This window comes from Plectropomus leopardus, chromosome 14 (genome assembly GCF_026936395.1).
Source record: "Plectropomus leopardus strain MGB_pleo_1.0 chromosome 14, ASM2693639v1, whole genome shotgun sequence".
NCBI lineage: Eukaryota > Metazoa > Chordata > Actinopteri > Perciformes > Serranidae > Plectropomus > Plectropomus leopardus.
The window spans coordinates 26,212,501-26,228,599 of record NC_142189.1 but is presented as its reverse complement, the minus strand read 5'-3'; the positions used below and the strand labels follow the sequence as shown (position 1 = coordinate 26,228,599).

The following is a 16,099-nucleotide window of genomic DNA, read 5'->3' as shown; positions in this document are numbered from 1 at the left end:
CATGTACTAAAATGAAAGAGACACTTCACCCTAAAAATCAAAAATATGTATTTTCCCTCATAAGCGTAGTGCTGTTTATTTATCTAGATTGTTTTTGTGTGAGTCGCCAAGTGTAGAGAGGTCTACCTTCTCTCCGATATACTAGAACTAGATGGCACTCAGCTTTTAGGGCTTAAATCGCCAAAAGATACATGTAAAAAATCTACACAATAATGATTCTTTCCAGAAATCCTTGTTGTGAGCAGTTTCATCTAGGAACTATTTTCTGTCTACCAAACTAAACTTGGTACCATATTACATGCAGAAGGAAACGTGCATCTACTCATTGACACGAGGCTCGTACTTGTGACAGTGTGAATTGTTTGCTAATTTAGTCATGGTAGGTGTGCCAGTGGTAGATGCACACTTCTTGTCTTTGTGGTGATGAAGTTGGCAGATGTAGTATTGTAGAGTAAACAGATCCTACATGAAACAGCTCACAAAAAAGTCTGTAGATTATCTACCGAACTTCACCCACCAACTGCATCACTGCTCAGAGGAAGGCATACATCTCCTGCTAGCTCAGATAGCACTTCTAAGCTATAACCTTACAGCTCAGCCGAGGAGAATGCCATTTATGTTTATATGTTGCCTGTCTGAAGCAGAAGCCTCTTAACCATGAGAAGATGCAAGCTTCCTTCTGCGCAGAGGCACAGTTGCTGGGTGTAAATTGGCAGAAAGAAAATAGTTCCAACATAAAACTAGTCAAAACAAGGTCTATGGATTATTTTGAGTATCCATGTCATGATTTCTGGAGAGAGACTTTGCTGTTTAGTTTTTGAAATGTATTTTTTTGCTACTTTGAACTCTGCAAGCTGAGTGCCATTTAGTTCCAATATATTAAAGAGAAGGCAGAACACTCCACGGCTGATATCTCTAACACTTGGCAACTCAAACCGGAACAATCCAGACTGATAAATATCACTACAAGCGCAAGCAAACGTGTATTTTTGATTTTGAGGTTAATTGTCCCTTCAAGGTAGATGCATTGTGAAATTGAAGAAAAAGTAAAACTAGTGAAAAAGTATACAAAAAACCTAACAATTTTTCATTAAATTTCCAAATGCGTCGTTGTATGTGTCCTAATAAACAAGTAATACAAGCCATTGTCGAAACATGTCCCACTGCAGTCTGAGTTACACACACAAAAACACACATAGATGTCTCCCTGTAGATTTGACAATAAACTTAGTCCATAAGAGTCATCCCCTCCATGCCATGATATACTATACACATCCCAGATGTGCACCTTGGCTGGTGGTTTTATTGTGATCTGTATGTGTGTGTGTGTGTGTGTGTGCGTGTGTGTATGTGAGTTTTATGTGTGTTGCCCTTTGTTCAGCCCTTATTTAACCACAGTTCTACGCTGGGCCTCACATCAAGTAAAATTTATTTGAGTGAGAGCCGTGGTGATATCGTATGACTTGTCTCCCAAGCGCTGCAGACACCTCGGTCAAATAGTTTAAAGCAAGCAGCACCTCTGAACAACCTCCTGGGCCCTTGTCCACACGCTGGCCCTTTTTATAGGAGAACAAGACATATGTGCATGCGTGTGTCCCTGTGCCTGGGGGTAGGTGAGTGGGTTTGAAAGAAATTTTAAGTGTGTGCGAACGTGGTGATTAAACGAAGGGCGGTAGAGAAGCAGGGAGCCCATGATTGTGTGTGTGTGTGTGTGTGTGTGTGTGTGTGTGTGTGTGTGTGTGTGTGTGTGTGTGTGTGTGTGTGTGTGTGTGTGTGTGTGTGAATGTGGAGCATTTTGATAAGTCAGTATGGTTAGGCTTTGAGGCAAGAATGAACTCTGAAGTGACTGTCTGCCACGCAGGGGTCGTCTGCAGTTTAAATAGGCAGAATGTTTTGCCTGTGCAGCGAAAACCTCAAAAAGTCCTGTCGGTTAGAATCAAGTTCTGAATTTAAACATGAACATCTGGATTAGTTTTCTGCACTGTCCTGCTCATTTAGAATATTGTCTGCCTCCGGTTTAGGGGTTTTACGCTTCTTATATCAATGGCAGAGGTGTGCTGTCTCTGCCTTAGGCTTTCCGCGTAGGCAGGAGGAAGGGCAGAGAGGTACCAGATCAGAGCTGTGCATATCATACTGTAAATGAAAATAAAGTTTTCTTTAACTAAAGTGGTCCTGACTGAAGATCAATTAATGTATCTGAAAATGTAGGTACCTCGGGGTTTTCTCTACTGTCACTTATTTTTTAGTCTCATCCAAGTTATTTTCCTTACTTCTTTGTTTTGTCTGTATGAAGTACTTGATGTGTGTTTGTGAGAGAGAGAGTGCGTGTGTGTGTGGTTGGCTAAGCCTCTGTTTTGTTCAGCTCTGCCTGAGCTCATATTGTATGCAGAATTTGTCAAGCTCTCACTGTCTTGAACGCAACCCCAGCGGCTTTTCAAGTATGCAGCGGTCGTTCCAAAAACAAAAAAAGGAAAAGAGAAAAAAATAGCCTGCACGCCACTCGGCTGAGCGTGAATGTCAGCGACTCCAAAGTCAGAGGAGATGGGATCCATTGATTCAAGTGCTCACTGGAGAGAAATTGAAAGATGGGGGAGGATGAGGAGGAAGAGAGAGACTAGTTGGATGTCGGCTTACTAGAAGTACAGTGGATTAGCCGCTGCTGATTGTCCTTTGAGGTGCCATTCATGTGTGTTTGTGTGATTCTTCTTCTTGCTCCTAAGAGTACATGCTTCGAGTTCTGATGCAGAGGATGTGTGCATGCCTTCGTGCACGTGTTTTTGGCAAGCTGTCGGCAAAGCAGTGGAGCGGAGCGAAGCAGGCAGCGAGCGAATCCTTGAATCCCGTCCACCCTTTTGAACCCACCCTCCAACAACAACAACATCTCTCACCCTCTGCTTTCCATACATTAATCACAAGGATGTTCAGCTTAATTTCTCCTCCAGTATGAAACCTCTTTCTGTGCCGTGGCCCCGCAATTCACGGACAGGCGTGTGGCCATCGCTGCCTTCACTGCTGGCCAAAGACCTGCCACATGTGAGATATAAGATGTGTAACTTTAACAGCTGGATCTGTTCTGCCTCCTCGCTCTAGTTCCAATGTCTGTCTTACATCTGAATCAAGTCAAATCTAAAATGCTGGATTTATTGTTCGTCACCTCGGTGCTGAGTGTAGGCCGAGACTGCAGTGTCTGTGCTGAAACAAGAAGCACATTGTCTGCTGAAAGGTTGTGCGTGTGTGTTCTCTGTGATTTCAACGCATTGTTGAGGACGGTTGGATGTTTGCATGCAAGCATGTAGTATGACCTTCTTGATCTCAGCTAGAGGCTGCTGGTGATCAGAGGATTATAAGAGAGATTTACTGGTCATGCCAGGTAAAGTGTGTGTTTGTGCGCTTATGTATGCGTCTGAAAATCTGGGACAGATCGTGTGTATAGGATAATAAATGGATGATTTGCATTTTGCGTTTGTTTCTGTGCCTTCTCCAGCCAAGACAGCAGTGGGAGAAGATGGAACTCGTGACATCAAAACAAAACAATGTATCTGTTACAATGCATAGCAATAAATCTCAACTCTCAGATGTCTTCCCCCTTTCCTCACTGTCCTTTTCGCTCTCTGTCTCCATCCCTCTTTTCTGTTCCTCTGTCTGTCCTTTCTCTCGTTTGCTCCTTATACAAGCCCTCATTTGTTTGAAATAATTTATGAGGCCTATCAGGAATCTTAGTGAGTGGGAAGGTCATTTACAGTACAGCCCACAGTGTGCTCACTAGATGTGACAACCCTCAATGTTTACATGTCCTGCCTGTCATTCAGTCACTGCACTTCTCTCCCAGAGAGGTTAATGACTCGCTTCATTTTAATTGGTTCAGCTAATGAGGGTTGTCAGTAGGAGACTGGATGGATTTGAGTTGTGACAGTGTGAAGTTTCACATATAAACATGCTTGTTTGGTGACACTAAGAAGGGGCACTCCACTAATTTTACACATAAAGGTCAGTGACGTCGAAAAAGGGGGTGCAAACTCAGCATGTGGGCTTTGTCTTGTCTTTGAAAATAATGTGTCACCGTGACATCGGGGACATTTTTGCCTGAGTGTTACATGTTTATGACAGAAAGCCTGCATTACAAACTGAATGTGTGAAGATTTAAAGACAGGAGTGTCCGCATGCCCTGGCAAGGAGGTGCTGATAATAGATGTAGCTTTTTACTTCTGACAGTTAGGTGTAGGTTTAAAAAATCAGGAAATTTATGTTCTTTTGTGAAGATTATCTTGCTAAAAAAAACTTGTAAGTATCAGAAACAGTAGTTTATTACAGATTCTATTTTCTGTATCTTATGTTGTTTTTTTTTTTACTTTTTGAATTTATCTACAAAATTATAATCTGAAGAGGAGCAAACCATATCTTATGTTGTGAAGCATATATCTGTAATTAATAATACTTTATGCATTTTATGCATTTATTCAAAAGCAAAAGTGAAAAGATGATGAGATCATCTCCTATTGAACAGGAAATGTGAATGTTGTGGTTCGTGGTTGGCCACCAGTGTGCTGCAGCCTATCTTTAAATAAATACTTAACACTCATTGTGTGAATAAATGTTTCTCAATAGCAGAATATAACGATGCTTTAAGGTGACATCTGCCCTCTTGAAGTGCTGATTAACTATATTTTGTCACTTTACCACCACTTATTCTTTACTCTGAATCAGTATTTCTTTTCCCTCCCATCTCCTTCAGGTTCGTCACGCGTTTCATCGAGCTCGATGGCCTTACCTGCCTCCTCAACTTCCTGCGCAGCATGGACTATGAGACGTCAGAGAGCCGCGTCCACACCTCCGTCATCGGCTGCATCAAGGCCCTGATGAACAACTCGCAGGGCCGCGCACACGTCCTCGCCCACCCTCAGAGCATCAACACCATCTCCCAGAGCCTACGGACGGAGAACATCAAGACCAAAGTGGCAGTGCTGGAGATTCTCGGGGCAGTGTGTCTGGTGCCTGACGGACACAAAAAGGTGCTGCAGGCCATGGCGCACTACCAGAAATACGCTGCGGAGAGGACACGCTTTCAGGTGAAGTAAACTGAAGTGATCTTTATCAAAACATGTTGCCAATTAGTGAAATTGTGGGTGATGTCTCATGTTAGGGAGCCTTTGCTGGAGACATGGGGCAGACAGAGATTATGGGAAAGGGCAGACAAAATATTTCAAAGCAATGCTCAAATAAATCAAGCTGTGGTCATTGTGATAAGTTGGAGACTCGCGCTGCAGCACCTCAGACTGTTAGCCTCGGGTTGAGTCAACACTGTGGCCATATTAAAGGCAGGTGAGGACATCATGAGTTATGGAGGTCAAGGTATGTGTCGTGCTTTAGTGACTAGCAGGACTGAGTCAACAAGCCACATCTCACACCTCCCCTGAGGTGTCGGCTAAATCATGCCTCCTCGAGCTAAGCTAACACCGCAGGAGCTGAGTGAGTCTGAACTTATGTGGCCTTTTTTAATGTTTGAGTTATGAGTAAGCTGCAGAAGTATGTCTGGGGTCAGTGTGTGAGAGAACAAAGGGTGTGAGAAGTGAGAGCAGTGACCCTGTGTCACCTATTGTGTTATAAAAACTCAAGTTTGATAAATCAGCTCTTTTTGTCTCTCACTCAGTTGCTATGCGATGATATCACTGCTGAAATATACTTTAGATGAAACATACTCGCTGACTAACTCTCCCATCTGTCCCGAACATGTAGACGCTGCTGAATGAGCTGGACAAGAGTACAGGCCGCTACAGAGACGAGGTCAACTTAAAGACTGCCATCATGTCCTTTATCAACGCCGTGCTCAACGCTGGAGCTGGGGAGGTCAGCACGAACACACATGCTTTTTAGGTCACATTTAGACTGCAGGCTGATCAGATTTGTTTCTCAGATCAGAAACTTTGGAAACTTTTTTTTCCACTCCATAGCGCTGGCTAATAGCGGCATGGATTTTGTTCAGCACTTCAGACTCTTTTGATGTTACACCATTGTTGTTTGTTGTGTTGTGAGTGATGCAAAACTCATTTTGAAATCTGATTTGAGCAGCCAGAGCGTCTGGACTGAGACGCGTCTGTAGAAATTCGATTGGAAATGCATTTCACATCAGCAAGAGAAAAACTGGAAATGAATCGGATTTTTGCAAAAATCTCATTTCTTACGGTTTTACATTTCATCTGGATATGCCAAATAAATGGATTTGGATTGGCAGTCTGAACAAGGCCTGAGATTACACCCTTTCAAATACTGGCAAAGCTTGGTTGAATATAGTTTCAGGCTCATGATAGATATTTAGTTCACAGCATCTCCTCATTTGAGGTGTCCTATGTCACATTATTAGCACTTGCAAATTTGTGGCGATTTTGTCATCTTCTGTTACTGTTTGTCTTTTTGTATTTAGGACAACCTTGAATTCCGCCTCCATCTAAGGTACGAGTTCCTGATGTTGGGCATTCAGCCGGTCATCGACAAGCTCCGAGAGCACGAGAACGCCACTCTGGATAGGTGAGAGTGAGACCTAATGAGCCGTCAACCAAAAAATCATCGTCCTCTGAACGTATTCTTATAATGATAATAATTTCTCCCTTTGCAGGCATTTGGACTTCTTTGAGATGGTGCGGAACGAGGATGACTCTGAGTTGGCCAAAAGATTTGATATGGTGAGTAACTCTCAGACAAAAAGATATTTCCTGACTGACTCCTGTGGCTCAAATGATCCAAAGTCAAGCGGTGGTCCAGTTGATAGTAATTCCTGACCGAATTCTTTCTCTCAACAGACCCATGTAGACACTAAGAGTGCCGGTGCCATGTTTGAGCTGATCAAGAAGAAGCTGAGCCACACAGACGCCTACCCCAACCTCCTCTCCATCCTCCAGCACTGCCTGCAGATGCCCTGTGAGTCGCTACAGGACAACTTTTTCCCCGCCTTGTTGATATGTGAATGTGATTTCAAGACAAGTAAATTGTTTACAGACAATTTTATTATAATGAATATATCAAGTATGAAAATACTTGACATTTTTGAAGAAAATGTAATAATTTTCCGCATGCCTCAACAATGAATGGAGAATCCAAAAATGGAGAAAATTCTTAATGATTTGGTGCCGTAGTGATGCACGTTTAATAACAGCGGAACTTTATCAAACATATGTCTAAGAACACACTCGTACAACTCTCACACAACTGGTGAGGTATAACCTAAGTCTCATTAATTAATTAGTTAATTAATTAATTAAGTTGTATGCTCAGTTTTTTCCTGAAGGACAGTCCTTTTCAATGGTAAAACTGAGACGGTCTCTTCAAAGCCAGACTCCTTTGACAAACTGAAATTTTACCTCTGCACTGGTCCACTGCTGCCTCCACTGATAGTTTGTCTGTGTCATTATGTGGCTTTGGTGAATCCAAACTAATCCTCTAAAACTCCAAAATCACACAATGTACCAAAAAACAAATGGACTGAAACAAAGGTAGCCCAGCAGCTCCTGTGTTCAGCGATGTAAAATTGGTGTTTCTGTCAAAGGAGTCTGGCTTTGAGGAGAACAAAGATGAGTTTCACTTTTAGTTGGGTTCCACATCGGAACGAACTATCTATTTGGGAAATAATAAGCACACAACTGGATAAATGAGTTGTATACAAAATTTGCTGTTGTTAAATGTAAACCCTTATGATTTCAACTTATCAAGAATTACTCAGCTTTTGGATTCTTCGATCGCCAGAGGCATGCGAGTCAAACAGTCATTTTGAGGTTAAAGTATTCCTTGAGTATTGCATCCATTAGCAGATAATTTATATCTGGTGTGTGCTTTAGATCATATGCTAACACCTGTATATTGGAATTACCTTACTGTCTCTGTCTGTGACTCCACTCCCAGATAAACGTGGTGGCGGCAGTCTGCAGCACTGGCAGCTCTTAGACAGAATCCTCCAGCAGATAGTCCTACAGGACGATAAGGGAGAGGACCCTGACATCGCCCCTCTGGACAACTTCAGTGTTAAGAACATCATTCGCATGTAAGTGGAATCTCATCAGTCAAAACAGACACCTCTGCAACCTCTGCCCACTGACAGCTGCCATCACATCAGTGTAGAAACACTATACTTGAGACTGTATCGTACATACACTTGCTATCAAGGGATTATAAAGGAAGCGGTGATCCAGGCCAAACATTTACTGTAATTTGTGACATTATTAAAAAAAGAGTTACTGTAAGTGCACTGTACTTCCAATGAGTGCACCTTTTTAAAAGCTTCTTATTCTCCGAAGTTGTAAACATGCTGTTGTTTCTGGAAAGTTCTTGTGGTTAATGCATCCAATCAGCATCACTTCAAAACGGTGCCAGCCCTGTCCATTAAGCAGTAAGCGGTTGCTTCAGGCACACCGGTCTAGAAAAGAACTTATTTAATGGGACACAATAACAACATGAAAACTGAATTTCCTAAACAAAAACTGACAACCTTTTTTTTCCTATTTTGGCATAAATAGTGATAAAACAAAACACAGGCGGTGTAAGTAATTTACTGTCCTGTATAAGAAAAGCACAACCAGGAATCAGTCGTTATAAAAAAAAAATCATTAATGGGGTCAGGGAGTAATATGCTGTATTCACTGTAGTCCATTTAACGATAAAGGTCTCACTTTACATGCTTATTTGCACATTATACAGTCCCTCCAGGATTTTGCGAGTTGTTTTATGGGATTGCCCGAAAAAACTGATTTCAAGTCGTTTTTTCTAAAAAAAAAAATGGGATAAATGTTGCAGTGTTGAAAGGTGTTTTTTACAGTGAAATTACAGGGGCAAGTAAAAATAGTAAAAATAGTTGTAATGCTGTCTCGCACTCGGAGCTCATTACTATGAGCATTTAGTGTTTCCCACAAACTTAGAATGTATTTGTAGTGGTAGGGAGGTTTGGGGGTGCAGCTGGTTGCCACCAATCAGCTACAGTCTCATGACAACGTTACAATGAAAGGATCCCCAAATCAAATCCTGCTTCAGGCCCCCAAAAGTCGATTGCCGGCCATGCTTCAGACTGAAGACAAGTCTGATATCAACATTATGCACTTTTATGTTCGAATATGCAAGGAATGTCGAGAAGACAAAGAGGCACTGCAGTTATGCATCTCAGAGTTAGTGTAAGAAGCTTTTAAGTAAACAAGTATTCAGTTGTGTAATAGGAACAGTTTTAAAAGCTTTTGTGCCAGTCCTGGGAGTGGAGAATGCGATTGCACAGGAAGGTGAGGTGAAGTGAAGCTGGCAGCAGGGGGTCGTTGGTAGAATCGGAGGAAGCCACTCTCCAAGCGTGAATTGGCATGAAAGCGGAAGCAGGAGATCAAAAGGAAATTGCTCTAATCGCATTAAGCGGGCAGGCCAGCCAAGTCAGCCATGTTGAGGTGCGGCGAAGCAGTCACTTGGCTTCGTGTAGAAGACAACAGGGAAAAATAATCATTTTCAAAAGGAAAACCAAGCATGATGACTTGGAAGTGGATGTTTTCTGTATGTCATCACGAGCACAGTACACTGTCGCTCAGAGAGATTCGCTTCCAAATGATCATTGACATTTGTTGGGTTTTGTGGTCTGAGTTTCACTGAATTTTGAAACTAATCTGTGCTTGTGTTCAGGAGCCAAAGACCACGGTGCGTGCGCTGAGTGTTGGTAGTGTGAAAAGATGGCGTTCAGGTCTTCGTCCACACAATACATTTGGTGTGCGTTTCTCCCGCCTGTTAACTTGAGTTTCTCTTAATGACGTGCTGTCATTCTTCTCTTTCACCATCTCTCTCCCACTCTCCACTTTTTTGTTATTTCTAAGATCAGAGATGAATATGTTTAGTCTCAGCGGTGAAAGCACCATAAAACATGTAGCGTGGTAAAGCTTGGCCCCTGCTTGCTCTTACTTTGTTCACTAATACAGCCACTACTGTTTGTGCAATCAACTCGCTTGAGCGTAATTCTTTCCAGTAGCGTACAGAAAGCAGACTTGGACGCGGCATCTGAGCCCGGACGTCCATTCCTGTCCATTGCAGAATCATCACAGCGGTCAAAACCTATCCCTCAGTTTGCATCACTGCCAAAGTCTTGTTGTGTTTCCATAAACTTTCTTTGAGTAAATTATGCCTGGAAAGATTTGCATAAACTTGAGATTTCCTCATTGTTTTGGCTGCGTGCCGGAGACCCTGACGTCTGGCGGCTTGAAATGTACAGTATGTCTCGTGCCGCGGCCGCTCAGACGGGGGAGGACGGGGGACGTTAAAACAACTGTTAAAACAACTGGGAGACAAAAACCATTCATCATCTGCGGTCGCCATGACGACGGCTCTGACTACTCGCACGTGTGCCTGACCCGAAATTAACACTCTCGTATAAATCACATTTTTCCACAGCAATGTAAAGGTATTTATTTGACCAGTGAACACTAAAGTGATTGTGTCTTTGTGCTTTAATGAGTTGGATCCATGGAGTGCTGCCTGAGCTGTACTTAAAGCAGAACTGACTTTGTAATCAAGTTCAGACTGTGTTCACTAACACATGCATTTAAAAGGTCTAAGTCTGATTAATGACCAAATTGCTTTGAAATTGCCCTGTGGATTTCCTCACGTGAATTGATTACACACATTTAAGTGTAAATCATTACCACACTGAAGTTACTTTATTCCTGTTGGCAGTCGTACCTCCACACTTTACTGCTCAGCAGTTCTTCTCTCTCATGTTCTTTTTTTGTTATGCCTCAACACAGACAATAACCACGGGTGGAGGCATCATGTTATTGGGTTGCCTGTCTTTCCGTACATACATTTATCTGTTTGTCCATATGTCCATCCCATTCTTGCAAACGCGATATCTCAAGAACGCATTGACAGAATGTCTTCAAATTTGGCACAAACGACTCAATTTTATTGTTATAGATCAAAGGTCAAGGTCACTATGATCTGGAGTACATCTTATTGTTGTGAATGCAAAATCTCAGCAACACCTTTAAGAATTTTCCTTAAAATTTGGCACAAATGCCCACTTGGACTTATGATGAACTGATTAGATTGTTTTGGTTAAAGGTCAAGGTCACCTTGACCTTGCATCTGTTTCATTCTCTTGACTGCATATTTCAAGAAGGCCTTCGGGGAATATCCTCAATTTTAGCACAAACATCCACTTTGACTCAAGAATGAACTGATAATCATTTTTTGGTCATGGTTAAGTTAAACTCATTTGTTAATAATGACAGAATTTCACAAACATGTCAAATTGGATAAAATGATGAGGTAATAACACGATATATCCAAAAGGTCAAAAGTCAGCTTTACTGTATCATAGCAATGTTCTGCAAAAGCACTACTCTTGTCATTACTCAACGTAATAACTCAGGAACAGAAGGCGAGACATTTGGTTCGATACTGAACTCGTAACACTAATCTTGAGTGTCCACATTGAGACTGTGCTAATTGTATAGATATATAGAATTTACATCCATAGACATGGGCATAACCTGCAACTGCAACTTGACTAGTTTGTGGAGGCATCAACCATAAAGCAATCAGTTTAGTTTCATACTCTGTGGTCAGTGACACTAAAACATGTCTATTCTCTCAACTCTAGCCACGGCTTCCACCAGTGCTCAAGGTTTCACTTTCAAATCTTTCTTCAGCCACATTAATTCCACTCTCTTTAATAATCTTTTCATTTCTCTGTCATGCAGTTGTAACATGTTATCTCATATTTTTACTTTATATCCATATCCAATATCCAACACTCATTTCTCACATTATCTGATCTTGCATTTAAACCAGAACATCAGTGTAACCCTGTTTAACCTCAAGCCTCAGCTGATACTATTGCCACAATGTAGAACTGAATATTGATTTCAGCCCTGCAGGATTTATTTTTGCACTAATGTTGTGTTACGCAGCTTAAAAGAGCACACTGCATCAACCCAGTCAATGCTGGTAATGAATATGAATCAAAAAGGAAGACTTATTGACAGTGATTAGTGGATTTCCAATCCAAATTATTGAATTTCCGCAAAATGTTCTGCCTTGACTTGGTTGGACTGCAGTTGACCCCTATGCAAACATCTTAAGCAAGACTGTGTTTGTGTCTGACTCATTTTTGTCTCCCTGCTTCACAGGTTGGTCAATGAAAATGAGGTGAAACAGTGGCGAGACCAGGCAGAGAAGTTCAGGAAAGGTAAGACTTGTTTGACACAGTGCACTCTGCAGGTTGAAAGAGAAAATGCATCATCAAATACATAACACAAATCTCCACTATGTGTTTTCTTTTAATATATTTGCCAAGAGGGATCCTGCACACTGTCAGTTTTGTTAAATACTCAGTACAAAGTTTCAGTCCTATGGACCTTGATCAGGTTTACCAACAGTGTGTGGGACCCCTCTTCTTCTACCTGCAATCGTTTTTTCTCCTACACACCTGTCCACCTAAGTTTTGAAGGTGTGCACTGGCCTTTATGTTGAAATATATTTGCCTATGAATCAGTACTTGCTTCTCTATGTGCGTTTTCTTATTTTAATCTACATCATATGAGCACTTTTCTGCTCCTTTCTGTCATTTTAGAGCATGTAGAGCTGCTAGCTAAACTAGAGAGGAAGGAGCGTGAGTGTGAAACCAAGACCCAGGAAAAGGATGATATGATGAAGACTTTGAACAAGATGAAGGACAAACTCCAGCGTGAGGGGGTGGAGCTGCGTTCAGCCAGGGAGCAAGTCCTGGACCTGTCCTCGCGCATCAATGACATATCTGTGAGCAGTGCTGCTTTTCATATGCTTTTTCCTTCATGACAGTACAAACAGTGTTGCCAACAAATGGCAATAGACTAGGTGACTAGTTTGCCTGCTAATGAGATACATTATGTAAGTTCTGTTTTTTGAGTTTTTGGAAGGCCTTTTTTTCTCTCCTTTTTATAAAAGCAAGTTGTCCAGCTAGCTCCAGTCTGTGTGCTAGGCTAAGCTCATCTCTGGGTGTGTGAAATGATAAGCATCTTCTTTTTTAACACCCAATATGGCAACAAAAAAGAATATTTCCAAAAATTAGCTTGATGTCTTGAAGTTGGGTTTTTTTTTAAATGGTTTCTAGCTTTTAAGTTTCATTGTACTTATTTTATGTACCGCTGTGCTGTTCAAAACATATATTAACTATTACTTTATTCAATCTCCACACCAACAGGGCGTCGGTGTGTCTTTCCCACCTCCACCTCCTCCTCCTGGCGGCCCCGCGGCCCCACCCCCACCACCTATGATGGGTGGCTTCCCTCCACCTCCTCCTCCGCTGCCATTCAGCTGCCCGCCTCCACCACCACCTCCCCCACCACCTGGAGCGCCACCTCCTCCACCTGGAGCCCCACCCATTTTTGGAGCCCCGCCTCCTCCTATTCCCTCCTCATTCAACTCGGCGACCACCATGCGCTCCAAATCCATCCCTCAGCCGTCTCATCCTCTGAAGTCCTTCAACTGGGCCAAACTAGGAGAGGTGAGAGTGCAGTAAGAAAGTATGATGATGATTTCTTTCAAAGACACATATTTATCACAATTACAGATTTGAAATTAGGATACAAAATTCTTATAATTTTTAAGCACTTTTTCAAGGGTTCTTTTTTAAAAATGCATTATTTTTTTTATTATTTTGCAAATTTTCAGGTAATTTCCTCATGCTTTAAATTAATTTCGTGCTAAGTTTTGGGCCATTTCTGCTTTTGTTGCTCATTCCGTTCTTCCCACGATTTTGAAAGAAACCAATGATGAACTTTAAGTCTTTTTAGTAGCATCAGTGCATTATGGCCTTGCTCATCTTAGCTCACAAAATACTCCAAGAACTAATTCGAAGAACACTGATTTGAAGTATTACTATCACGGAACAAAAAGCAGTACCTTCACTGTTGATTGTTTTTTGAATATGTACGTCCCCTTACAGAATGTGATCAACGGCACCATCTGGAACGACATCGATGACCTGAGAGCTTTCAAGATTCTTGACCTCAAGGACATAGAGAAGATGTTTTCAGCCTATCAGAGACAACAGGTTTGGATTATGGGATACAGTATTCTGGAAGGCAGTTTTCTGAGTGTGTGTGTGTGTGTGTGTGTGTGTGTGTGTGTGTGTGTGTGTGTGTGTTTTGGTGAGCATATACATATAGACGAATAAATCCATGTTATGCATCTTGTTTTAGTAACTGATAGAGTTACACTTGAATTTTGCCCTTGATATTTTAATGTGTGTGTGTGTGTAAGCGAGTGTGTGTGTGTGTGTATGATGGGCTGATGGGTGGGAAGTTGCAAGCGGACTCTTGAGAGTGCCAAGGGTCCAGCTCCGGGCTAACATGAGCAGCTGTTCACTGCTGAATGCCTCATTGTGGAGATGCCACAGAGCTCAAGCTTTGCGCTGCAGAGCCGTAGTGTGAGAACTGGGGAGCTGACTGGGTCTTCACGGGCTCATGAATCAGGGCAACACAGAGGAAACAGTCGACACCACCGAAGTCACAAGGAGTCACAATACTGGAAACTTTTAATGCCCTAAAATAAAGAAGCAATTGACGAAAGCATGTTGAACCAGGGACTAACTAATAGGATAATTGCATGCCTTTGGGGTGATGCCATACAGTACATAGCAATTACTCCCTTCTGTGCTACAAACTAATTACACACCACTTGTCACGGGATAATATTGTGCGCATAAATTGATATATTTTACTACGTGAAATGGGTTCAAGCGGAATGTCAATGTGCTCTAATGACTCTCGGGTAATCACAGTTTAAATCTTTAAGGCTCGATGGAAGAGCAGCACTTGGCATTGGCTCCATAGAGGCTTTATTGTTGAATTCCTTTACAAGGTATTTTACTGCCATGCTTAAAACCCCTCTGACAGCTAAAAGCACAACTTCTCTTTTCAGACTTTTATTAAAGAGTAATGGATCATTTGAGGCTGTTGCCGACAGTGATTTACCGCGTGTATTTATTTATACAGTGCAGGTTTTTATTGGCACGAGCCAAACGGTTAAACGGCAACCTCCAAGGATATAGCCACATTAAAAAAAAACAAAGATCTTCCTGGCTTTGACAACTCGGTTCCATTTGGCAAGCGCAAGATTCATTTCAACTGGACAATATTGGAGTGTTTATACATGGCATAATTGCGTTTTTTAAGCTTGTCATTGGTCTCTCTCTCAAAATGGACTTTTGTTTACGTTTGCCCTCCGCAGGATAAGTTACCGCACTCATTTTTCATGTTCTTGTTTTTCCACGTCAAGACAGATGTAGATGCAATCAAAAGAATACATTATAGCAATCTTTAAGAATACAGAAACCAAAATAGAGCAGAGTTCAAAATCATTTTTTTAAATGTAGATTTCATGAGCCCCTGATGACTTGGACAGTTACTTATTGTTTTGTTTTTTTTCTCACAGAAGGCCTCCCAGCTTCAGCTTGTAGTGTGCATAGTCGTAGTTCTTTGCTCTGGTCACCACTTTTTTTCTGCTTGAAGTGCTAATCTTTGCATGTGTTTTCAATTTTTTTGTGTCTCTCTGCACACTCCGACTGCCTGGGCAGGACCTGCTCACTAACCAATCCTTCAAACAGGTGAGTTAAAGGTTTTCCAGCATCTTTATCTCATGTTACCTCCCTCCACTGCTCTATCACCTGCTCCTCTGCCGTGCAGCAGCCAGCCAGAGAGACCAGTTGCTTGTATAATGAATGTGTTATTATGTGACTTGTGTCTGGTTGTAAGATGTATGCACAATTTAAATGTTTGTTGCTGGTTTATTTCAAGAATCCTGGGATGTCTGAACCTTCATGGCCCCTACCTTATTGTTAAAGCTGCTCAAACAGGAGTGGTGGGAATCACCAGAGGCCCCATGATACGATATTATCACGATACTTAAGTCACAATACTGTGAAATTGTGACAGTGTATGCAGTGTACTGCGCTATCACATGTTGCAATATATCACCATTTATAACCATATTTCAACTGCAAATTATATCTCTAAAAATTGTCTACATCTGTTTTAATAAATAAATAATTTCAATATTTTTTATTGCAGCAATATATATATATATATATATAGTGGACCGTAAAAGCAATTGA

General features: G+C 41.7%; 1 protein-coding gene across 5 annotated transcripts in view; it reads left to right on the top strand.

The window, feature by feature from the left end:
• Positions 1 to 16,099, top strand: part of daam2 (dishevelled associated activator of morphogenesis 2) — a 118,597-nt gene that overhangs the window by 77,987 nt on the left and 24,511 nt on the right. For 2 of the 5 annotated variants that reach the window (XM_088087276.1, XM_088087277.1), the window contains exons 6-17: positions 4,733 to 5,066; positions 5,734 to 5,844; positions 6,419 to 6,522; positions 6,611 to 6,677; positions 6,795 to 6,912; positions 7,891 to 8,029; positions 11,606 to 11,629; positions 12,135 to 12,193; positions 12,578 to 12,762; positions 13,187 to 13,489; positions 13,931 to 14,038; positions 15,563 to 15,592. In XM_088087276.1, the coding sequence (XP_087943402.1) occupies positions 4,733 to 5,066; positions 5,734 to 5,844; positions 6,419 to 6,522; positions 6,611 to 6,677; positions 6,795 to 6,912; positions 7,891 to 8,029; positions 11,606 to 11,629; positions 12,135 to 12,193; positions 12,578 to 12,762; positions 13,187 to 13,489; positions 13,931 to 14,038; positions 15,563 to 15,592 (1,582 nt within the window). The remainder of the gene's footprint in view (positions 1 to 4,732; positions 5,067 to 5,733; positions 5,845 to 6,418; positions 6,523 to 6,610; positions 6,678 to 6,794; positions 6,913 to 7,890; positions 8,030 to 11,605; positions 11,630 to 12,134; positions 12,194 to 12,577; positions 12,763 to 13,186; positions 13,490 to 13,930; positions 14,039 to 15,562; positions 15,593 to 16,099) is intronic. The other 3 variants (XM_088087279.1, XM_042500160.2, XM_042500163.2) reach the window with 3 other exon arrangements.